Consider the following 25,189-nt stretch of genomic DNA (forward strand, 5'->3'; position numbering starts at 1 on the left):
CTCCTTTATGGTATCTTTATTTTTCTACTTGGGACATGAACCATGTGAACACAGGTCCGAAAAATCAGCTGCACTGAAGCATTTCAGCCGATTGAGAACAGGGAGAATGGGCTGGATGGGTGGGGTGGTTAATTCCAGACCAGCTTCCCCAAAGGGCTTGTGGTCCAAGCCTGCTAGTTGCTCAGGCAGGGAGGTGCAGGACCATGCAGTGCAGACTACAGCAAGGAGGAACAAGTCACAGCTGGGGTTGCACTGTATTTATTCAGTTCTGGCCTCCCGCTGCTGTTTGATGAAGTTGATCAACCCATTGGTGGAAGAATCATGAGAGGTCACTGCATCGCTGCCATCAAGCTCAGGCTCAATTTTCTTAGCCAGCTGCTTTCCCAGCTCCACTCTACCAGGAAGGAGAGGAAGAGGAGGATGAGTGGAGTTTTGGTGTTGGTGAAATCCTCAAGCCAACCTATCGGTATTCCCCATCCTCCCTAGTCGGCAACTCACCCCCACTGGTCAAAGCTGTTGATGTCCCAGATGACACCCTGGACGAAGATCTTGTGCTCGTACAGAGCTGCAGAGGTGGCAGACAGTGCACATTAGGACCTCCCTCGCCCTGTCCAAGTGACTCCAAGCCAGTTATGCCCCCTACTCACCAATCAAGGCTCCAAGGATAAATGGTGTTAACTTGGTGAACACAATAGAGTTGGTTGGGCGATTTCCTTCAAAGACCTTCAGGAAACAACAAAGAATGTCCTCAATCCCAGTCCCCAAACCCCTAAAACAGAACCCGAGTGTCTGGGAGGAGGGCACTTCCCACTGTACAGGACACACCAGACCCACTGCAAACCCATGCCGACTCTGCAATAGCAGCCCTCTAGCCCCAGCACGGCCGTTCAGCAGTGCTGACCTTGTGTGGCAACAGCTTCTCAAGATCCCTTGGACTCTTTCCAGCAGCCTGGAGCTCCTTCCGGGCCTCCTCAGTCGATTTCCCCTTCATCAATGCTTCAGTCTGGGCTAAGAAGTTGGCCAGGAGGATCTGACAAGAGAGATGTGCAATCACACTTGAAAACACTGCTGGAGCTTCAAGCCAAGGGACAGGACCATCTGGCAATTCCTGAGCCAGGTTAGTTCCTGTGTGGGCACTCACTGCATAGTGCAGCTGGAGCGATGGAGGATGGAAGGGCACATCCGATGGCACCACAGGGCAGGTAGCAATACTATCCACTCCTCGAAGGGATATGCACCACTTGCCAAGGGCTCTGCTGGCAACTGTGCCAACATCTACCTTTTAGAACCCTAAGAGGGGCCTGGGGATATAGCTCAGAGGTAGAGAGCACTGTCCTAGCGCGAACAAGGCCCTGGTTTCCATTCCCAGGACAGGAAGGGGAAAAAAAAAAAAGACCCTACAAGAGGTGTCACCTCTCTTCTCCTCAAGTCAGCACCACTGGATAACAGAACTACAGAGGGAAAGAATCAGAATCCAACTCTCGCTCACTGAGGAAAGCCTTAGCCAAATAACCCCAAGCTGCTCTTCACACCTAAGACAACCACAGGATATCCTCTTTAGGGACTTAGGTTGGGAACTAGATGCTTCCCCGTTTGCTGCTGTGACAGGCAGGACCTTGGCTCCACGGTCTTTGTCCATTCCTGCTATCCCCATGCATGTTACACCACATGGCAAAACGAGTTTTACACATGGAACTGAGGTTATGGACATTAAATAGGGAGATTATTCTGGATGAGCCCAGTCTAATCACCTGGGCTCTTACAAGTAACAGAGGAAACACAACAGGAAGGCAGAGTCAGTCAGAGATTTAGGAGAGAGTTAAGGATTAAAAAACAGCTGGGCATGGTGGCACACACCTGTAATCCCACCCCTCAAGAGGCTGAGGCAGGAGGTCTAACAAGAGTTTGAGGCCAGCCTGGGCTACATAGTGAGATCTTGTCTCAAAAAAAAAAAAACAAACTCTAGGAGGCTGAGGCAGGAGATTGTGAGTTTGAGTTCAACCTATCTGTGCAACTCAGCAACCTAGCAAGAGCCCATCTCAAAGTTTAAAAAAATAATAAAAAGGGCTGGGATGCAGCTCAATGTGAAAGCCCTGCTTTCAGTCCCTACTACTGCAAAAAAACTTCATCTGCCATTGCTGGTTCCAGGCTGAAAGGAGCCACAGCTAGGGAAAGCAGGTGGCTTCAGAGCAAATCCTTATGAGGTCAGGGCGTGGTTTGAGCCTGAGAGAGCACGTGAGGGTCGGGACAGAGTTCTCACCTTGTGATGCAGACCCTTCCGGATCGGATGCTGGGTCTGGACCGGGATGAGGAAGTCACAGGGTATCATCTTGGTGCCTGTAAAGGACACTGGTTACCTACCCAACCCCACCCCATGAGAGACTTAAGTGCAAAGCCCCTGCCCGGGCCTAATGGGCCCTACCTTGGTGGATGAGCTGGTAGAACGCATGCTGGCCATTGGTCCCTGGTTCCCCCCACACGATAGGGCCCGTCTGGTGGTCCACACGGACGCCCGGCTTGGTGATGTACTTCCCGTTGGACTCCATGTCACCCTGGAAAGGGGACAGAAACTCAGCCCCCACGTAAGTTTTGCTCCTTCATATATATCCAAGTGCTGCCTAGGATGTCCCAGGTCTGCAAGCTAAACTTGCAACTACTGTTGTCCACAGGCTTTCTGACCTAGACCACTCTGCAGGAAGGACCCATGATCAGAACTTGGGTCTAGAGGCGGGTAGATGACCTCCAAGAAACAAAATTTGGGGCTTAGGGGTTTAGTTTACAATTAGTATACAGGCATGCCAGGTCTGATCCTCAGCACCCAAACAAAAACAAAACAATAAAAGCAACAAAAAATAAAGTTGGTAACAAAATCTTCAAACGATTTCTTAAAGGACAGTCAGGCTCTTTGGAGGGTGTCACCTCAGCTAGATGCTGGCCCTTGGGTACCCACTTGGACCCTGGTCATGGCAACCCTCAACCAAGCAGCTGGGACCTGGGGAATTTAACCCTCCTTCAATAGCAGGATTCACCTTCTGATGCTGGAGATCATCTACTGAGCCTGCCCCAAAGAGCCCGAAGACGCAGGGGAGGGACTAGTCTTACTAAAGAAAGCAGGGACAAATGTTGGAGGGCTTTCTGGGACAGATGGAAGGGCTGCTCATCTCTGGGGGTTCTGAGGATTCCAGGGGCACAGAGATCTGTGGAGCCCACAGAGGTAGCACAGATGGGGTTTTAACCCTTTTTTTTTGAGCAATGAAGGCAGCCCCAGGTCACTAGCTCACAGCCTCACCCTGTGTTAGGCATGCCAAGTGACATCAGCTGAGACACATGCCTGGAGCCAAGCCACCACTCAAGTGGCCAGGGCACTACAATAGCCAGTCATGCCCCAACACAGCAGTCAGACTCAGCTGACACTAAGATGGATCAAGTCTTGGTGGGCAAGATGCACTGAGTTGGAGAGAGGGGCACAGGTGGGACCTGGCCAGGCCCATGGCCAAGGAGTTTCTGGAGGACCAGGGCCTGTGGACCTCTGGGGACCCAACAGGCCGTACCCTCTCCAAGGGCTGGCCTGGCAGCTGGTACCTGCTGGAAGTAGGCAGGAAAACGGTGCAGGTACTGGTCATAGGGCAGCAAGGCCTGTGTCTCACACCCAAAGCAGTTGATGTACCAGACTCCCAGCAATGCCAGCAAGGCCGGGGCATTCTTTTCCAGGGGCGTCGTTCGAAAGTGCTGATCCTGAAACAAGACCAGGGTGGGCAGGAGTTGAGCAGCTGCTGCGCAGGGACAGAGGAGCTGGACTGACACACACATCTCCGGCCACTCAGCACTCACCATCCAGTGAGCCCCAGAGAGCAGCTGCTCGAAGTTGTCAAAACCTGCAACACAAAAGCAGCGTCATCAGAAATAGCCACACCCCTTATTCTCCTAGCAGTGGGTACAGCTTCTTCTGGAACCAAGAAAGGCTGGATGTGGAGCTGGAAGAAAACTGCGCCTGGGAGAACTGGGCCCTGTAGAAAGCCTTTCTAATCAAGAGTTGGCCTTGAGCACAGAATCACATCTAGCTTGCCCTAGGACCAGAGACCAACAGATCTGTGGTTAGGAGAGACAGAGAAAGGCCAACCTGCAACCCAAAAGAAAACTCAAGCCTCCTTTCTTTCCCTCCCTCCCAGACCTGAAAGAAATGTACCAGCTAAGAGCAGAGAGGCCAGCAGCCCCAGCTTGGGGACAGCAAGGTGCTCAGGGACACAAGAGCTCCCTCCCCTGACCTCAGATTGCTATATCCTCACCCTTGGGGGCTACAAGGCTCAGAAACACACACTCACCCACGTGCAGGGCGATGGAGAGTCCGATGGCCGACCACAGCGAGTAGCGTCCGCCTACCCACTAGGAGAGACAGGAAAAGGTGCTGAGGGGGGGCCAGCACACCCCGCCCCCCTCCCTCCTGCCATCAACTTGACCCGGGAGAGGTGCAGCCCAGGGGGCCTGGGCCAAACCCACCTCTGGTAAGCAAGACAGCAGGCCATGCGCTGGCGACTCTCTGGGCCGACCAACAAGGCAGACTACACATGGGACTGACCAGAGCCGCAGACTTGACCAAACACCTTACCATGGCTGATCTTGTCTCCTGGAAGACCCACAGCCTGGTACCTGTGCCTAGCTCACCTCCTCCGACACTGACATACACAGAGTCTTGTACCTGTGCCAGCTCCTGCCTCCTCAGATACTAGCAGACCTACTGCTTCCTACCTGTGCTTAACCTGCCTCCTCAGACACTGACAGACAGAAAGTCACATACCTGTGCCTACCTCCTCCTTGGACACTGGCAGACCCAGTCTCATACCTGTGGTTCCCCTGCCTCCTCAGACACTAGCAGACTCAGAACCCCATACCTGGGCCTCACCTGTCTCCTCGGACATTGGCAGACCCCGTCTCATACCTGTGTCTCCCCTGCCTCCCTGGACACTGGCAGACTCAGAACCCCATACCTGGGCCTCACCTACCTCCTCAGACACTGGCAGACCCAGTCTCATACCTTTGGTTCATCTGCCTCCTCGGATGCTGGCAGACCCAGAGCCCCATACCTGGGCCTCACCTGCCTCCTGGGACATTGGCAGACCCAGTCTCATACCTGTGCCTCCCCTGCCTCCTCTGATGCTGGCAGACCCAGAGCCCCATACCTGTGCCTCACCTGCCTCCTTGGAACCTGGCAGACCCAGTCTCATACCTGAGCCTCACCTTCCTCCTGCAACACTGACAGACCCAGAGTCCCATACCTGTGCCTTACCTGCCCTCTTGGTCACTGACAAACCCAGAAACTTATACCTGTACCTCCCCTGCCTCCTTAGACACTTATATATCCCTTCTTGGACACTGACTAACCTAGAGCCTTGTACCTGTGCCTTCCTTGCCTCCTTAGACATGGACAGAGCCTACCCTACCTCCTCAGATGCTGGAAGACACAGAGCCTCATACCTGTTCCTGGCCTGGCCTCCTTAGACACATGAAAGACCAAAGCCTCATACCTGTGCCTGTTTTTTCGCCTCCTCAGACAATGACAGGCCCAAAGCCTCATACCTGTGACTGGGCCCAGGCCCAGCATCTCATACCTATGCCCAGGTACAGTTCCTCAGACCCTGACAGACTCAGCACCCCCTACCTGTGCCTGGTCTTGCCTCCTTGGATACACAGACCTTGTACCCACCATGTGGTCTTGGCAAGGCCATTCTGTGACCAAGCCTGCTTTCTTGAACAATGACCCAATGTTTCCTACCTTTACTAGGCCCTGCCTCATCAGATCCTGACAGAACCAGAACCTCCTACCTAAACTCATTCCCGACTCCTTGGGGAATACTGACAGACCTTGAACCTTGGGCCTGGGCCTCCTGGGACACAGGCCCAGTGCCTTATACCTGGGCTTGACTGATCTTCTCAGCCTTGGTGTCAAGACACACCTAGGCCTACGGTTCACACTGTGCCTTCTCACGCCTCACCTGCAGACTACACCGTATTATCAGAATCTTTGGAGCTCCATGCACATCTTCCCAGCAACTATTTATGGAATACCATTCCTAGCACAGGCAACACAAGCAGTTAGTAGGGGACAGAGATAAATAATCATGCCAATAAATGTGAACTTGGGAACTTGGGAAAAGGTGAATATGGTGCAGAGACCAGTTATAAAAGAAATCTGCCAGGTGCTTGAACTACATGTGAAGAATAAGCAGGCAAGCCAGGCGAGGTGGTACATGCCTGTAATCCTAGCACTTGGGGGGATGAGGCAGGAAGACTGCTGTGGCTTCAAGGCCAGCCTAGGCTACATAGTGAGTTGAAGACCAGCCTGAACTACATAGCAAGACCTTTTCTCAAATAACAACAAAAAAGAACCAACCAAACAAATAAACAAACAGAATGAGCAGGCATTATCCACAGGAGCACTGGACTTCACCCTTCATCCCCAGTTCTCTCAGGGATCGTCCAGTGTGAGAAGACTTCTAGATGCAAAGCACAGGCTTTAGCATGAACATCCAATGGTTAGCTTGGTATTAGGGCTCAGTTCTCTCCTGGCGGCCTGCTGAGAAAGCTAGGCAGGAGGAAGCATAGCACAACAGAGAAGATGAAGGAAGGAGTGAGGACTGGAGGGTCAAAGCGGAACCAAAGCTGGAGAACTTGAGTCTGTGGGTGAGATGAGAATGAAGCCCAGAAAACATCTGCAAGCCCCAGTGGTTATCTAGAAAATGGCATGACTATGAGTGTGGAAAATTGATGTGGTGAGTTCAGTCAGACAGGATGGACTAGAAGAATGAGAGAAGTGTGGCCCAGAGGTTCCTGGCTTGGACAGTAAGATGAACTGAGGGGTCCGTCACCTGAAAGAGTCCAGGTTTTGGGGAACCTTACCTGATGGACACAGTCCCACAGACCACACTGTACTTGACAAAGCATCTGACATCTTACCTGACAGACTGTTCTAGAAACTGGACCTGAACAGGGAGCCAGCCCTCAGACTGACAGACCCAGGCTCTAACCTTGCCTGCGACCGGGTCCTCAGATTCCGCTTCTAGGACAGCCCAGCACTGAAGGCATCTGACCTGAGTCAATCACCTTCAATCTGCAGACACAGTTTCTAGACCTTACCTTCACCTGCAGCGGGGCTCTCATACCATTCCTTAGTTGGGTGGATGTTCTGTGCCTCCCGCCCCAGCCCACCAGACCTCACCTTATCTTACCTCATTTGGACCACTAGGACCCTATGCTAACAAGAAAGCAATGCTGCAGAGCAGTCTTGACTGTTTATGGATCCTCAGACTTCTGCACTGCCTGAGTGCTGCCTGTCAGTATGACCAGGGTGCTGAGAACGGGCAGATGCTCCCACTTAGGGCATTCTACCTGATCCTAGATGCTCCTGCACCTCACTGGCCATATCTAGGTACACATTGATCACTACGGTTTTCTGACCTACCTGTGCTTATCCTACCACTGAAGGCCACACCTGTGTCTGACTCTCCTCAGGCTTGGCCAGCAACACCAATTACGCATTCCTGGGCTGGACCTTGCCCCACCCACTTTACCTAACAAACCTGGGGAATCTTTGTGTCTGAACCCAGGTAGCAAGGACCCACCTCAAAACATGTTTATATACCTCTTCCAGACTGCCTCTGGATCCACAGCAGACTCACTGACAGAACCAGCACTGGGCACAGATGCAGTGGCTTCACCTGGGAGACCTAGCTCTGTCTTCCTGTGTCCAACTCCACCGCCTCTGCTGCAGGCTTATATACCTGGCAGAACCAGACATCGCAGGTGATAGATAGCCAGGCTTTACATACCTGTCTGTCGCTAACTTTGACCCCTCCAGCTCAAGTGACAGACTCAGGTCCAGATCCCTGAGCCCAACTCAGAGTCCTCATGTCTTCCTAGAGATCCAGCTCTGTGTACATGGCCCTCACCCCAGCTATCTCTATCCTGTCTGGCTGAGGAGACAGCCAACAAATCCAACAGTAAAAATTTCAGCTTATTGTCTGCATCAGCATCTCCACCAAGACCTCATCAGCACACCTGTGCTGCAGAGACCACCTGAGATGTGTTCCACCGATTTATGACTAAGCCATGCTCCCCAGACCTAACCTCTAAGATCTGGCTCAACACACCCCAGCCAAAATCATGCCCCAAGGACTTCATTTGCAAGACCCTAGGTGTACCTACCCCTATCTCCAAAGTCCTTGCTTGAGAGAGCTCATATCTATACAAAGGGCTTGCAGACCTCCTGCAAGATCCATAGCACTGCAGACTCCAGGGCTGTAAGTCTGACCTGAGAGGCTGCCCCACTCACATAAGCCTCACCATGAAGGTCCTGTGTCTCGATTAATCTCCGAGAAAAACAACACTACCTACCTGTGTTCAGCCTTCAAGATAGCATCTGGCAGACCAGCTCTGCCTACTTGTATAAGACCCTGGCTCTTCAGATCATACCTGGTGGACCAGCTCTGCCTACCTGTACATGTCCCTGGCTCCTGAAACCATACTTGACAGGGCACTCCACCTACCTGGGCTTGGTCCTGGATCCTTGTACTGGATTTGATGGGTTACCTCTATCTATCTGTGGCTTGATTTTGGTGTCCTGACCTGACCTGGCAGGCCAGCTCTGTCTACCTGTCTTTGAGCCTGGCTTCTGAGACTTCACTTGATAGGCCAGCTCTGCCTATCTATGCTTGACCCTAAGTCTTCATACTTTACCTAGAGGGCCACCTCTGCTTACTCATGTCTGATCTAGCTCTTCAGACCACGCATGAAAGGCAAGTTCATACCTGAGCCTAACTCTGGATCCTCATAACGCACCTGGACAGCCAGCTTTACCTACCTGAGCCTATGGTTCTTTACACGTCATCACAAAGACCCAGGTTTATACACATTTGCCTAAGTCTACTTTCTAAAAAAGCCTACTTTACCTACCTGTATTCAGAACCCCAACTCTTCAGGCCTCAAGAGCATCTGGCAGACCAGCTCTGCTTATGCGCCTTGGACACTTCTTCCCAGACAACACCTGGGAAGTGGCTCTGCCTACCTGGATGGGAACCTGGGTCATCAGACCATATGTAGATGACCTGGCTCCACCTACCTGTACACGAACCTGGCTTTTCAGACCATACCTCATGGGCTAGCTCTACCTACCTCAGAACTCTGGTTCTTAACACAATACCTGGATGGTCAGCTTTGTCTACTTATGCAAGACCCTGGTTCCTCAGACCACATCTGGTTGGCCAGCTCTACCTACCTGAGCTTGACCTTGGGTCCAAGTACTGCCCAAGGTGGGGCAGCTCCACCTGCCTGTCCTTGCTGCTGGCTCCTGAGACTGCACTTGTTGGCAAGCATTCCCTTCCTGCACTTGATCATAGCTCCTGAGATAGCACCTGGATGGCCACTGTGCCTACCTGTGCCCCACACCTCAGTTGCTTATTCCTCATCCAACATGTTCACTTCTTCCTGCTCAGGCTTCACTATGACTTCTTGGCTCTCCTTGGACACAGCCCGTTGTGCAAAGCCTCCATAGGCCTTACCTGACAAGCCTTGCTCTGCCCACCTGCTTAACTCGCATCCCTCAGACTGGACAGATCCAAAGATACAAATCCGTGCCAGACACATGCTCCCTAGAACTTACCCATGAGGCCTGATTCCACACTGCCTGGCCACAGCTCCTCAGCCTCACACAAAAGGTAAAGGTTTTCCTACCAATCTCAACCTACCTGGGAGATTCACAGCTACTCATCTGTGCCAGATCCTAGTTTCTCAGATCTCAAACCTGTGAGACCCACTTCTCTCCACGTATCTTCCCTCCATTTCCCTAAGCAATCCAGTTCTTTCTAGATGACCCTAGTCCTGGTTCTCAGGTCTCACATGACAGAGCAGCTCTCCCTACCTATGCCTGAGCTCAAATGTGAAACAGAGGTTAATGAATTTAACCATGGCTTTTAGATCAACCTACCTTTGCTTGCCCTTGGTTTCACAGATCAGTTTACCTGACAAATTCTACCCACTGGGCTGGACCCCGCTTCTCAGACTTGGAAAACAAACTAGTGCCTACCTCATCAGCACTTCAGATCTTACCTGTGAGACCCCAAAGCACAAAACTGTCTCTCACCTTAATTCCTCAAGCCTCCCCTGCCAGACTTGCTGTACACACCTGTGCCAGACCCAGGTTTCATAAATTTTCCACATGGCTGCAGCTCTATATCCCCTTATCTGATGCCAGCTCTTCAGTATTTTCCCAGGGGGCCCTGGACCCCCCACCTGGCTATCATCACAGCTGCTTAGACGTTACTTGGCCCCAATTATGGATTTCTTTTATCCTCACTTATCAGACTCCGCTTTCCCTGCTCCTGCAGGGAAAACCCCTAGCTGTAGTTCCAATGCCTGTACCCAGTGAATCCAGTCCTATCTACCTGTGCCAAATCTGGCTCCTCAGATCACCCCGAAAAATCACACCACATTGAGATAGCACCTTTGTCTGATCCCAGCTCCTGAGGCCTCAGACATGGCCTAGAGCATACCTGATACCCCTAACCAAACAGACCTAACAGAGCCCTGCTGCTTACCTCGGCCTGCAGGGAACCTGGAGAGTACTTCCTGTGGCCAGTGTCTGGCTGACTCAGACCTCACACATTTCATCCTGTAGACTTGGATCTTTAGACCTTTATGTACCATAAGCCTCTCAAACTGCATTTTAGTTTAGATTTTGTTTGAAACAGGGCCTCATCATCTTTCAGGTTGCCCTTGGACTTGTGATCCTCCTGCCTGAGCCTCTCAAAGGTTGGGATTTACAGCTGTGCAAGCCCACACCTGACTCTAAACTGCAATCCTTTGGTGCACCCATCTATGTCTCTCCTGTCCCAGGTCCCCAGTCTTTACCCTTTATTATCAGGCACATTCCTACCTCTCCCTCATCTGGGCTCCTCAGCCAGACCTGCTGTCACAGACCACTCCTTGGACTTGTTAAGGATCCTCATCGGGCTCTGATACCCTGAGCTCTGCCCATCATACCTGGTCAGGATACAGAGAACCATGGGGTTGATCTCTGTTTGCCCACTCCAGGGTTCTCAACACCTTACATTTCACAACTATGAGAGAACCCCATGTACACACCTCTCCCATGTCCAGTTCTAGCCCTCTTCTCACACAGCTGGATTTAAGGACCTGGACATGACCATGGTTCCCCAGGCCTCACTGGATAGAACCATCTCTAAACACCTGTGTTCAGAATTCATATATCTTACCTTTCCTTGTCCGGGTTCTGTCTCCACATTCACTATACCTTTCCTGGCTCCTTAGGCTGAGTCCTGAATGACTCTAGTTTACCACAATACCTGCTTGACATACGACGCTGCTTCCTCGCACGTACCTACTTCTACTAGACTGGACTCTTCCGATCCCACCTAAGGGGAGCTCTGATCTCTCTGCCTGACCTCATGCTTCTATCTTGCCCAAGAGACCCTAGCTTCAGAGACTTCACCCATTCATGCCCTGGGCTCCTCAGATTATCATCTTCTTGATTCAGCAGTACCTACCCTAGTTCCTCCTCCAGGTGCTGTGCTAGGTGGCCCAGGAGGCCTCCACTGTTTCCACCTGGCCTCATTCGCCTGCCCTGGCCTCATGGTAATTCCTAGGCCTTCTGTGAAAGACCCACCCCTCTCCCTAAGTCACACCCCAACTCCTCCACACATGCTGGGCAGTTATGGACAGTGAGAACCCTGCTTGCTGTGTTCCTTGGCTGGCAGGGGCACCCACACATCCTTGCCCACCACCTGCTCAGGAACCAAATCCCAGGGAGGAGGTGGAAGGTGCCTTCTCTCCTTTTCCAGGCATGCAACATTTGTTAGAAGCTGCACAAGTTCCCCTCCGGGGTTCCTTAGCTGAGCCAGGGAATGCAGAAAATGCTCTGAGTGACTCTTCTCAGTTCTTCCAAGGATGGTACATAACTAGTCCCATTCTAGAAAGAAGTTAACTCATTATACACAAAGAATGGCTTTGTGGACTGGGGCTTCATTCTCTCCCAGACCCCAGCAGAAAAAGGCTTTTGGTTTGGTTTTTACAGTACTGAGGATTGATCCCAGGGCCTCTGCACTGAGCTATGTTCCCAGTCATATGTTTTATTTTTTTTTAATCTGAGACAAGGTCTCGCTAAGTAACTAAGTCAGCCAAGCTGGGCTCAAACTTGTGATCCTTCTGCCTCAGCCTGGCAGAGTGCTGGGATTACAGGGGTGGACCAATACACCTGGCAGAAAAAGGCTTTTAGAGTTTTCAAATAAGAAGGTTACTGCAGGTGCTTCCACCAAGCAGTCTCTACCACAAAGGCCAGTGAGACAATGCCCAAATGGGCAAGGCCTGCATGGGTATGTTTGCCACACCCACATGTTAGAACACTATGAGAATGTCCAGCCAAGCTCACCGCATCCACAGCATCCTTGCACCCCAAGCCCTCGCAGCACTGCTGCACTCAGGTAAGCTGCAAGAAAAGCTATTCAATTCTTGACTCCAGCAGAGGTTGAGTCCATGTGACCACCTCTCACCACAGAGCAGCTTGCAAGCTGTTACTTGAGGCAAGGTTTGCTGTGCAAGCTGCCCAGGCCTGGTACCTCCTCCCTGCCACCCTCCAGCTTCTATCTTTCCTTTCCCAGTCTACCAGGTCCCACCTTCTGCCTCAACCTGCCCCTTGCCCTTTACAGATTGTGGCTGTGGCTTGGAGAAAGGTCATCACTGAGAATAACTCAGCTCAGGGGCGGCTCTGGTTACCCGACAGTGGGTGCTGCTGGAAGGCACCCAGGGGACTGAAACCTGGCCCTCCACACTCAGCCCTGCTCCATGTGACGGTGGAGCCCTCACTCAACTGTAGCTCTCAACCTGAAAGCCTATCTGAGGGCCTCTGTGCCTTTCCCAAAGTTTAGCATGCACCAAGTGCTCAATAAATGCTGACCTGACCTCATGGACCCCTCCTCCATCTGTGGCTCAACAGCCATAAATTGGCAAAGGACACACTTCACCCAGCACAGGAAGTGCCTGTACTTACATCCCAGAACTCGAACATGTTTTGAGGGTCAATTCCAAACTCCTTCACTTTGGCCTAAAAAGGGCAAAGGGAGAAATGTTAAAGGAAGCATTTGTTAGCTGGGCAAGAATAGGTGCTCCAGGAAGTGAAGAACTGTGCCGAACAAGCTGTAGGACCCCCTCACACTCCTCCTAGCCCCACAAGGGGCAGGGGAGGGGTAACCTGAGCAGAGGGTGGGGCTTTAAAGCCTCCTGCTGAGACACCCCCCCATGGTGAGGCCATGGGTGATAACAGTGCTCTGTATCACCCAGAACTACAGAGGTAACAGAGAATGCCCCCACCCAGGACCTCTGGGAACCACAGCCTAGGGCTAGAACCTGAGCATGGGCAGAGGCCAAGCCAGGCATGCCACACACAGCCTGGAGAGCTGCCCAGCCCTTCCCAGATCTGGGAGGTAACTATCCCAGGGAGCCCTAAAGAGATGACAATCTTGTTCTCCAGGTGTGCAGGTTCCTGGGCTGGCAAGGGCAGCAGCCTCTTCACTATTCCTCAAGGGGGAGAAGCCCTATGCAATCTGAGCACTCTCTGCAGAAGGCAGACAAGGTTGGTGTGGCTCCCCCAGTGGACAGGTCAGCACTGGAGGCGAAGGTGGGGGCTGGGGTGTCGGGAAGCGCTGGGCAGGTTCCCAGCTCTGCTGCAGCCCAGCAAAGGGCCCAATGCCCCAGCAGTTTCCAGGTGCTGTGCTCCCTGGAGCACTCCCGCTGAGCCCACCTCCCTTACTGTACCACGAGCTCCGTACCCGGCAGACCGTGAGGACCAGCAGGTGGGTGCTAATCCAGCATTACTACCTCACACAAGCACTATCAGGAAAAAAGTCACATCTTTTTCCTGGGGCTTATCGACCTTATGCCCCAAACCTATGCACCACATCTCGGCTCATGTCTCCTGAGAGGCTATGACCACGACATGGCCTGGGCTCTCCCAGGGAGAGCATGGGAAGCCACACAGGCACTTACCGTATTGGTAGAAAGAGCAACAAAGTGCTTTGCAACTGCAGAAGCCTATGAGAAACAGACTCAAAGTTACACCAAACCCACTCCAGTGGGGCCATCCAAGGGTAATAATGATCCTATAGCTGCAAAAACCAAAGCCCTGCGTAGGACTATTTCCACTCCTTGGTTCTGAAGCTGTGGGAAGGACCCATAGCAAGGTCAAGGTCAAGAAGGCAGGAAGGTCATAGGCCGGCCTGCCATCTCACCTAACGGGCATACAATGCCCAGGGAGTATAACAGGCCTCTGTGAAATGGGTGAAGCCAGGAGCAGAGATGATCTGCCAGGGCCAAGGAGCTGAAAGAGAGGGCCCTTAATCCAGCACCATCAAAACAGAAAGGAAGGAAGAAAGGACCCTTAGTCCTAGCACCATAAAAAGGAAAAGAAAAGCCCTTTAGCAGGTTAGAGCATGCTCTGCCAGGTCTGCTACGCCAGGGGCTAACAAGGTCAAAGATGAACAATCACAACTGGAAAGGCAGGAGCCAGAAAGGCTACCTTTTGCTTCCAGTTTTAGGAGAAAATAGGGCCATTCAGGTGGACAAGTGGCTCACCCTGTTCCTCCCAGGCTACATACTGCTCACCACCCACCCATCCCTCAAGGGAGGGCCCACTACCCACTCACATCTTTGGCAGACATGAGAAACCACTCCTTTGCCGTTTCTGCATTGGTGATGGTCTCCTGGGTGGTAAAGGTCTGCAAACAGAGGGCACAGCAGTCAGCTGCTAGCTCACGGGCAAGAGCGGCCCCGAGCCAGGACTCAGCTGCAGAAGCCCTGCTGGTGCCCACTTGTCACAAGGAGCAGTATGTGCAGATCAGTGACACTCCACATACCCACTAACCCAGTCAGCATAGCTGTGTCTGAGGCAGAGGCTTGGACGCAGCAGCATTACCCTGTGAGCCCCGCACTTTACAACCAGAGGGAGGACCCTAGGAAATGCCACAACCCCCTAATCCTGCAGGACAAAGTCCCGGTCACCTCCCTGGAGCTGAGCTACACTGGGGCTCTCTTTAGCCCAGGGCAGCAGTTCTCAGAATTCAGGCAGAATAAATTAATTCATTCATTTGCAACAGGATCTCATTAAGTAGTTCAGACTGGTCTTGAACTCACCATGTAGCTCAGGCTAGCCTCAAACTCACTGCAATCCCCCTGCCTCAGCCCCTTCAGTGCTGGGATTACAGGCGTGTACCACCACCCCAGCTCAGATGGACTTCTATTTTTTGGGGGGGGCGAGGTACTGGGAAGCGAACTCAGGGCCTTGAGCTTGCCAGGCAGGCACTGCACTGCTGAGCTACATTCCCGACCCCTGGACTTCTTAATCTTTTATGCGCTTTAAAGTGAGTACAGAGGGCAAAAATGACAATAAAAGTCCTGTATTATCAGGGCATGCCTCTGAGATCAGAAAAAAACAAACATAAGGGACAGATCTGTAAGAAAGCACAGTCCACACTGGACAGAGGTTCCACAAAACAAGTGTGTGTCTTAGGACAAAGGTTCAAATTGACCAACTAGGGCTGGGGATTTAGCTCAGTTGTTTTGCCGCCTGCTGTGCAACCGCAAGGACCTGAGTTCAATCACCGGTACAAATAAAAAAAACAAAAACAAACAAATTGACCAACTATATTTGCTGCCATGTAAGGGAACAGTCTGAGAGCAGCTACACTAATCCTATCCACAAAGCATGGTTCACTCAGAACCAATCCTCAGGCTCCAATTCCTGAGACAATGGCAAAACACCATCCTTCCATCCCTCCATGGGCTCATACCTTGGAGGCGATGATAAACAGGGATGTCTCAGGGTTCAGGTTGGCCAGGGTTTTGGCAATGTGGGTCCCATCGATGTTGGAGACAAACCAGACCCGAGGGCCTCCTGCAGAGTATGGCTTAAGAGCTTCTGTCACCATGAGGGGTCCCTGTGGAGAGATACAGCATCAGAGAGGAAGATTTCAGGTCCCATCCCTGAAAAAACCAGAGACCTATGTGGGACTGACAGTTTCAACCGCTCACCCATCCCAAAGCAGCCTTCTCACCAGGTCAGAGCCTCCAATGCCGATGTTGATGACATCCATGATGGCTTTGCCTGTGTATCCCTTCCAGTCACCACTCCGAACACGCTGGAACAGAGCAGGGAGATCCAATCAGCCCAAACCTCTGCATACATCACTGCTCAAAGCCATCATTACTTCTGCATCCTTACTTTTCAGTTCCAACTTTCGGGCCTTCACAGGATCATCTTGAAACCACAGCGATAGATCCCCACCACACTCACCACCCACTGGACTTATTTCCTCATTAGAAAAGCAAAAAGAGGGGCTGGGGATTTAGCTCAGTGGTTCTACCACCTGCCTTGCAACCGCAGGGACTGGATTTCGATCCCCAGTACCAAAAAAAAAAAGAAAAACAAAGAGTTCCCTAAACTAAGACCAACCAGAGAGGTCCCTCTCCAACATTTGACCTAGAGAAATCATGTGAGGTAATTAATGTTCACTGCTGTTGTAGTACAATTTTTTATAAACACATTCTTTAATTAAATTTAAAATTATTATTTTTTAGTGCTAGGGATGGAACCCAAGGCCTTATGCAGGGCAGGCAAGCCCTTTATCACTGAGCCACATCCCCAACCCCACTGGGTAATTTTTAATAAAATGATAATTAATGAAGATTTTGGTACCAGAAATAGGGTGTAGTCATAATAAAGACCTAAACATGTTGGAAGACTGTAAGTAGAAGCCTGACAGACCTCAAGGAGGCTGTCAGTATGGGTTTGAGGAAAGTATTATTGGAAACTGGAGGGAAAAGAATCCTTGTAAAAGATGTACTCTAAAATGTACTTTAAAATCTAGATGATTAAAATCTAGATGCACACCTGTAATCCCAGGTCTAAGGAGGCTGAGCAGAAGGACTGTTGCAAGTTCCAGGGCAGCCTGAACTATACACTGAGACCCTGTCTCAAAAACAAAACAAAACAGATCTGGATGATGCAGCTATGTAGATAGGGAGACTCAGGCTATGCTGGAGCAAGTGCCTGGATTCTTGATTCTTAGAATGAAATTTGAGAAGAAAAATAAATTAAATGAAGAACTTTAAAACAAAACATAGGGGCCGGGGATTTAGCTCAGTGGTTTCACCGCCTACTTCGCAAGCACAAGGACCGGAGTTCAATCCCTGGTACCAAAAAACAAACAAACAAACAAAAACCAAACAAAACATAGCCAGGAAGCATTAGGTTGGAAAATTCCAACCCTCTCAGGCAACAATCAATGCTAAAATTAAGAGAGGGCTCCTTGACAAAGATCAAATGCAGGGCAGTCACATAAGCATAGTATAAATTTGAAGCCAATAGTGTAGCTATAAACCCTTTGTTAGCTCTCAGGAAGAAAGGCAGATACACAGAGGTACTTCTGTTCAAACCCAAGGCTTCTAAGAGGCTTATTGTCTCTGTGGGCTCAGAAATGAAGACAGAAGATGGGCATGGTGGTACAGGAAGTAGCTCAGTGCAAAAGCCCTGCGTTTGATCCTCATTACTAAAAAAAAAAAAAAAAGCTGGGGATTTAGCTCAGTGGTTTCGCCACCTGCTGTGCAAGTGCAAGGACCTGAGTTCGATTTTCGGTACAAAAAAAAAAAAAAGGCTAGGGAGGACTCAATTTGAAGAAATGTCCGTGTGGCTTTTGCCTAATGGATAAACCCAAAAAGCTTCATAGGAGACCCACAAAGTTTTAAAAGTAACATAATTGTCAGAAACAACACTAACTTGAACAGAATGGGACAAGACAGCATAAAAGGAAAAAAGGCTCTTAGACATAGAAAACTATGCAGCTGCGAACACAGGCTACCTTTTATGAGAGGAAGATTAGTGACGGTGAATGAGGCCAAGAGCCTTTAGGAATTATTCCTAGGTCTTGAGTCCTAACCAATTGCCAACACATGTTTTGCTGGGCTTCAGAAGTGCTACTGATAAAAAAAAAAAAAAAAAAAAGAATTGCTATTGATGACTTTTTTTTTTGGTACTGGGGATCGAATTTGGGTCCTTGCACTTTCAAGACAGGCAGCATAACCACTGAGCTAGATCCCCGGCCCTACTGATGACTTTCGTGTGCCTTCTATTTTCACCTCTCTCTCTCTGAAAAGTATTTATCCTGGATCAGCTACCCCATGCCTATCTCACCCCTCTATGCTTCTGTGAGAGGTAGACAACAGGTCTCTCAGATCCAAAGGAACAGCACTGGAGTTGTACTAAAGAAAATGGAGGAACTACTATGACTGTACCTAACCTAGATGACGAGGTCTGACCTTCTAGCTGTACTGTGATGGGATGTGATCTTAGGAGAAACTGAGTCCAGTGTTTTGCACATGGAAGGTGAAAAATGGAGAGCTGAGGCAAACCATGGCATTTCCAAGATGGTTACCAGTGATTCTTTTCTCAGGCTGAGCAAAGATGATCTGTACAACAGGGGACTGCGGGGATAGGCACTACCTTGTTCTCTACTGGGTTACTAACTCAGACAAACAGCTGTCTTGACAAGAGGGTACTTAAACTGTGCAGAGGCCACCAGGTGAGGAACTGAAGCCTCCCAAAGCCAACGCTAACGGCTAGTTTGTTTTTTTTGGTACCGGGGATCGAACTCAGGTCCTTGTGCTTGCGCAGCAGGCGGTGAAACCACTGAGCTAAATCCCCGACCCTAACTGCTAGTTAATAAAGCAACCCCCCCAAAAAAAATTCTTAGACTGGGAAAAAAAAATATATATATGTATCTTTTGTTTTTTGAGACGGGATCTTAGTATGTTCAGGCAGCCCTTGAACTCACTACATAGCTCTGCCTCAGCCTCCTAAAGTGCTGGGATTACAGGCATTCACCACCATACCCTATAGCTATAGTATCTGTATCTTTAGTTAACTACTCATATCCTGTCTTGGATTAGATGAGGCTTTATAACATACTAATCAGATATCCACACTGATTAGATATCCACACTTGTTTGTACTCTGATAAAAGAGTACAAATTGATTTTTCCATATTCTGCCTTTTTTTTTTTTGAATACTGGGAGTTAAACCCAGGGCCTTTGTACTGATCTACGTCCACAGCCTCTTTTTATTTTTTAATTTAATTTTTTGCTTTTTTTGAGACAAGGTCTTGCTATGTAGTTCAGGCTAGCCTCGAACTTCTGGTGATCGTCCTGCCTCAGACTCTCGAGTGCTGGGATTATAGGTGTGTGCCACCATTCCCAGTAGCCCCTTATTTTTTTAATTATTTATTTATTTATTTTGGGGGGATGGAACTTGGGACCTTGCACTTTCAAGGCAGGTGCTGGAACCACTGAGCTAAACCCCCCCGCCGCTAGCCCCTTTTTATTTTGAGACAAAGTCTCACTAAATTGCTAAATTGTCCAGGCAGGGCTTGAATTTAAAATCACACTGCCTCAGACTCCCAGGGCTCTGGGATTACAGGTGTGCACCACCATGTGCAGTTCCCTATCATTCATTTATTTATTTTTGGATATTTTGAGACAGGGTCTCACTATGTAGTTCACGCTGGCCTTTTACTGTGTAGCCCATGCTCACCCCAAATTTGCAGTCATCCTCCTGCCTCAGCCTCTGAAGTGCTGGTATTACAGGTGTGTGCCACACCTGGCCTAGCTCCATAGCCTTTAAAAAAATTTTTTTTGGGGGGGCCTGAGATTTAGCTCAGTGGCACAGCACCTGCCTCGCAAGCACAAGGTCCTGAGTTCAATGCCCGGTACCAATATGTGTGTGTGTGTGTGTGTGTGTGTGTGTGTGTGTGTGTGTGTATTTTTTTTTTTTAAACATCAGAAGGGTATATGCTGACATAACAAGGTTCAAGGGTCAAACATCTCACACAATGGTGTGAACACCCAATCATCGCACTTATGAACTAAAGGATCTCTTTTTCTTTTTTTTTGGTACTGGGGATTGAACTCGGGTACTGGGGATTGAACTCGGGTCCTTGCACTTGCAAGGCAGACAGCAGGACCACTGAGCTAAATCCCTGGCCCCTGGATCTCTTTCTTAATTGACACATAATTACATGTATTTATGGGGTACAGTGTGATATTTCAATACATGTATATGAGGTGTAATGATTTGATCAGGGTAACAGGCATATCCATCACTCACTTCAAACATTTATTTACCATTTCTTTGTGATGGGAACATTCAAAATTCTCTCCATTGGCTTTTGAAATAGGCAATTTGTTTTGGGTTTTGTCACTACAGTCAAGCTCACAGCAAACATCTGCTTGGTGTGTGGTGCTGGGCATAGAACCCAGGGCTTTGTGGATGGTAAGGAAGTGCTCTACCATTGAGTCGCATCCTGAGCCCCTCGCTGGACTTTTGACAGCAACAGCCACTGTGGAATTGCTGCTGTTCAGCAGTATGTTTTGAATTATAAATACCTCATCAGCCTGAGCCAGGCTTCAAGTAGCCTGCTCTAAGGAGGGCTATCCTGGAAAGAGTCCTCAAGACAGCCAGTGCCACACTGTGCATGCACATGCACACACACACACACGCACACAGGCTGGTCAAACAGAGCAGCACCGAGCTCCTGAGAACTGTCAGCTCTGCCACTCACAGTGGTAGACAAGCCCTTCCTCACAGCCAAAGGCACATGGACCAACCACCCGAAACTCTCCAGAACACTCTGGAGTCCAGATTCCCATCAGGATGCCATTCCTTCCTCACTGCAGGAAGTTCCACTTATGTGGCTGCTACACCTTAAAGACTGATACCAAAACTGCCTCCAACTCCCAGTATTGTTTTCAGGCCTGAAATGGCTCTTGGCCAAAGCAATCAGACTTTGATTGGTCACACGAGAGAGCTGCAGCTTTCAGGAATGAGCAGTGAAAGAGCACAGCTGACCAGATGATCACTCCCAGAGCATGCATCACTCAGGAACAGACATACGTGCACACAGGCCCCCAGGAGTCACCCTTGGACTCCAGGCTGGCTGCTGGCTGTCCACCCTTGCAGAATCACCCCTGGGATGTTGAGGCAACAGTGGCAGACATGGGCATCCCCAAATACCCACCACACACAAGAAAAGAGGCATGGTTATGTACACTGAATCCAACCCAGTGAGATCACTTGCCTCCCTCCCATCCCCTGTACTGGGAATTGAACTCAGGGCTTTTGCACTGAGCTATATTCCCCCCGCCCCCCTTTAAATTTTGAGACAGAGTCTCACTAAATCACCAAGTTCCCCAGGCTGGGCTTGAACTTGTGATCTTCTTGCCTCAGGCTGCCAAGGTCCTAGGGTTATAGGGATGCACCACCACATCCAGCTCTCTTATATGTTTCTAAGTGGAAATAAGCTCTCAAAGAGCAAGTAGAAAAATGAACCTGTGTATGGATGTGTTTCAAAGAGAAGATAGATGCCTATATACACACATATGCTAGTACATGGATAGGAACTTGGGGAAAGAATTCCTAGGAATCTATGAGAGCTGGCTGAGAGTGGGGTCAAGAAACTTTTACAATTCTTTTTTTTTTTTTTACATCTGATTCTAGCTGGGCAACAAGGAAGGGTACGTAACTGAAGAGACGGAATGGAAGAAGTCTCTTCCCTTCACCATCCCATCTCTTTTAATTTCAGGCCTCTGTCACTGGCCAGCTTGGCTCTATGCACCCAGAGGTGTCTGCAGCTCAGAAAAGAGGCTGCCTGCATTGCTGTCAGGGTGGTTCCCTCTGAGCAAACACTCCAGGGTGAGCAATCACACAGGCTGCCCCTACCTGAGGCTGAGGCGAGGGACTGTGTCCTGCCTCTAAAGCAGTGGTGGAGTCACGAATAAGGGCTCCCTGATTCCCAAACACAGGCACACAAGTGGCCAAGGGCAAGTCCAGTCCAGCCTCTGCTTACCTGGCAGAAAGACTTCATCTTGTCCAGAACCCTGTTGATCTCTGGCATCACATCCTTGCCATCCACCAGCATGGGTGTATTTGACCGGTTTCGTAGGGCTACATGCAATACTGCACGATCCTGGGGACAAGGGTCACAGTGTGAAGAAGCCCCCACCCCACACACCCAGGGAGCCATGCTCCACACTGGACATGGTGCACCAAGGCCATGGCAGCCCTTAAGTGTCTATTAGTACCACAGTCTCATACCAAAGTCCTATGGTATGCTTAAGGGGGTAGGAGCCAGCCCAGGACTCCAGGAGAGGGAAAGCATGTCCCATGTCCTGGTGTGCTAGACATGAGAAACGGGTGGAATGGGGCCTGAATAAACTCAGGACAGGTCCCGAAGGCCCATCAGTGGTCAGGAGGCAAACAGCCAGAGGAAAGAGGAACAGCACAAGCAAAGACAGAGTGGTGACTACACAGGTCAGAGATAAGCACTAAATGCCTACAGTGGACCAGGCTCCTTAGGCCTGAGGTAACCTCATCCTCCTGATGAGACGACATGGTGTCTGCTAGCACCTTCTGAAGGGTCCTCAGCCATCTGGATATGGAGCAAAGGCAGGCAATACAATCTTCCCTCATCAAGTGAGTTGATCACTACCATCTGCCCCAAACCAAACCAGACCCAAAGTCTGCGACAGGTGCCAGGCAACTGGCCTGGTCACAAGAATGAAATGGCTCCATCCAGCTGAAGCTTGTGGAGGAGTCTTTAGCGCGCAGGAGAAGGATTATCTCAGGATGCCAACACAATGAGAAGCTCACTCAGATGGAGGGCTTCAGGGCATCCCATCTCCACCCTGCCCAACCTTCCCTCTCCTCCCACATTCCACAGGCAACTGCACCCCTACAGGAAGCCCTCCATGACTGCAGCCTTCCTTCCACTCACCCAGCAGACCTAGATAGGTTTTTTTGTTTTGTTTTGTTTTGAGATAGGGTCTCACTCCATAGCCCAGGCTGGCCTTGAACTCTCCACAATCCCGCCTCAGCCTCCCGATTACTGGGATTACAGGCAAGCGCTACCACGCCCAGCTTCAAAGTGGGTTGCATTTTAATCCCAGCTCTGCCTCTTATAGCGACCACATCTCAGGTGGTCTTAGTGACTGGACCTCCAAGCCTCAGATTCTTCAAGCAAAACAGGAGGATAATGATACCATGAGGACAGAGACTGAGTGTTCCATGCTTACTATCCCCTCAGACTTTCACAGCAAGTCAGGAACAGGGTCCTCAGTGCCTGGCCTCACCACTGCTTCCTACTGACTTCTATCACTGAGGAAGTTAAATTGTGACATGAGAGTCTTCTTGATAAATCAAGCGAGTTAAGTTCTCTAAGAAAATGTCTGACAAGCCTTGAGAAATTCTCTCTCTTCAGGCTTAAGATGTGCTTCTCCCTGAGCCAACACTGGGAGCCATTTCAATTTGCTCACCAAAGCCAGCCTGCCAGTCTTGGGGAAGACAGGCCCTAAATCCCTGCAACCAGCCTCCAAGGAAACAGGTCCTCTGGCCCCTCATTAAGCAAAAGCATTGCCTAAGAGGAAGGAAGAAGACACAGGATGATACTAACAGTTGGACGAACCTCAAAGGAGGGGAAGAGGCACTGGGGGAATGTATCCACCAGGGCTGCTCACCTCGGTGTAGTTGATCTTCTCACCACTGAACATGCGCTCCCGGGCAGCCTCCACACCCCTGGACTTGGCCTAGGAAGAGAAGATACTCAGGCCTGCTGCTACCATGTTGATCTAAGCCCCCAACACAAGGCAGGGTCCTACTGTCAAAAGAGCTGGCAGATAGCTGCAACCTGTCTCCTCCTCCCAATGTCTGGAGCCAATGTGCTCAAACACCAGGCACTAGGGTTCCTAGGGATTCTGCTCAGAACCTGACCAAGGGCAGGTTTTTGGAGCCCTGCAGCAGCATACAGGTGGTTACTGAGGTCCACTTATTCATGGACCTCAGGTTTCCAAGAGCTCAGCTCGCCTGGCATACTGAGGGTCACAGGTCAAAGTTCCCCAAACAGAACATTACCAGTTCCACCAGCATCTTCATGACCTCCTCCGTCACAAGGTTCTTGGAGTAATCCAACAGAATATGCCCATGGTTGGTGTTGAGAGTCAAGCTGAAGAAAGAGGCAGAGGCTGCTGACCACACCCAGGTCTCCTCAGCCACCCCCGACCAGACCAGAGGCAGGAGCTGCTTCCAGAAGAAACATCCTTCCTGTGCCACACCCCAAAAGGGCTCTGGTTGCCCAGCCGACCTGCAGCAGCTGCACAGTGGAACCCATGCCACAGAACTGAGACGCAGACAGACCCTGGGCAAGGAGTCATGGCCTGGGAAGACAAGGGGTGCAACTGCCCTGCAGCACCAGGGAATGCCCCCCCGCCCCAGCGCCTCCTCAGGCACCCACTCAGACGTCTGGGCTGGCTAGCAGGGAGCTATAGGCGGTCCTCCCGTCCCCTCCTGCCTCTCCTTCTCCAACACCAGCGGTCAGAGCACACTGGGACGAATCCCTATCAAAGACTTCCTCCCACGCTTCTTTCCGTTTCCCCGTGGTTCATCAGCTTCTCGTCTTAGCCGCTTCAGCAGGAATTGAATCTAGACATTTCCACTCTGAACACCCCAACTCCCCGCAAGCCACCCCACCCCCACGTGCCCACCCTGCCCGCTCACGGCCCCAAGCCTTTGTAGGCAGGGGGAGGTGGACGGGAGCAGCTCTTCTCCACCACCTGCGTCGGTGCGGGCCCCTCCTCACCGGGGCGTTAGGGGGCGCGCTCACCTGGCTGGGGGGGGGGCTGGGAGGGGCGCGAGAGAGGAGGAGGGGTCCCTTCCCCCATGACCAAGCAGCCCGGCCCCCAGGCCACCGGGTCCCTGCGCCAAGGTGGCGTCAAGGACAAAATATGGCCATGGCCCGGGCCCTGTCTGCGGCGGGGGTCCCCCGGGGCCCCTTCCCCCGGCCCCACGTGCGTACCTGAAGTGGTTGAAGCGTTCTTTGTCGGCTTCGAAGAGGCGGCGCAGGTTGAGGTCAGAACCGTGCTCGCGGTGCCACTGCTGCAGCTTCTGGAACTGCGGGTTCCGGGTGAGCGCAGCCATGGCAGAACCAGAAGGGAGCACGGACTGGGGCGTGCGCAAGGAGGAAGGTGGAGGAGGAGGGGCAGGAGGCGCAGCGAGCCGACTGGAGACTCAGCGCACAGCGGACTTTACGG

General features: G+C 50.9%; 1 protein-coding gene and 1 non-coding gene across 3 annotated transcripts; both read right to left on the bottom strand.

Moving 5' to 3' along the window:
• Gpi (glucose-6-phosphate isomerase) lies at positions 1–25,171 on the bottom strand. 2 transcript variants are annotated; one of them, XM_021239418.2, is made up of 19 exons: positions 24,955–25,113; positions 24,015–24,105; positions 23,621–23,689; positions 21,955–22,074; positions 16,113–16,196; positions 15,849–15,995; positions 14,706–14,777; positions 14,050–14,094; positions 13,055–13,108; positions 5,991–6,068; positions 4,323–4,383; positions 3,832–3,875; positions 3,583–3,735; positions 2,423–2,552; positions 2,261–2,337; positions 902–1,030; positions 648–723; positions 499–565; positions 1–394 (listed from the first exon to the last, which is right to left on the bottom strand). In XM_021239418.2, exons 1-19 carry the CDS (start codon positions 25,074–25,076, stop codon positions 259–261), a joined length of 1,755 nt encoding a protein of 584 aa, XP_021095077.1. In that variant the 5' UTR covers positions 25,077–25,113; the 3' UTR covers positions 1–258.
• LOC147823999 (small nucleolar RNA U13) lies at positions 19,887–19,983 on the bottom strand. Its single transcript, XR_015443122.1, has one exon. It is a non-coding gene; the product is annotated as a small nucleolar RNA U13 (small nucleolar RNA).
• Positions 25,172–25,189: the final 18 nt, after the last annotated feature.

Source organism: Heterocephalus glaber, unplaced genomic scaffold, assembly GCF_053883595.1.
Source record: "Heterocephalus glaber isolate CG9 unplaced genomic scaffold, H.glaber_assembly_v1.0 deba00001561, whole genome shotgun sequence".
Taxonomy (NCBI): domain Eukaryota; kingdom Metazoa; phylum Chordata; class Mammalia; order Rodentia; family Bathyergidae; genus Heterocephalus; species Heterocephalus glaber.

Bases quoted from the DNA above. Each gene is read 5' to 3' on its own strand.
- Gpi (XM_021239418.2), bottom strand. From the start codon at position 25,076: ATGGCTGCGCTCACCCGGAACCCGCAGTTCCAGAAGCTGCAGCAGTGG. The intron at 24,106-24,954 runs GTACGCACGTGG...CTCTTTCTTCAG, and splicing joins GAACGCTTCAACCACTTCAG to CTTGACTCTCAACACCAACC. The intron at 14,778-15,848 runs GTATGAGCCCAT...CTCTGTTTGCAG, and splicing joins TGTTTATCATCGCCTCCAAG to ACCTTTACCACCCAGGAGAC.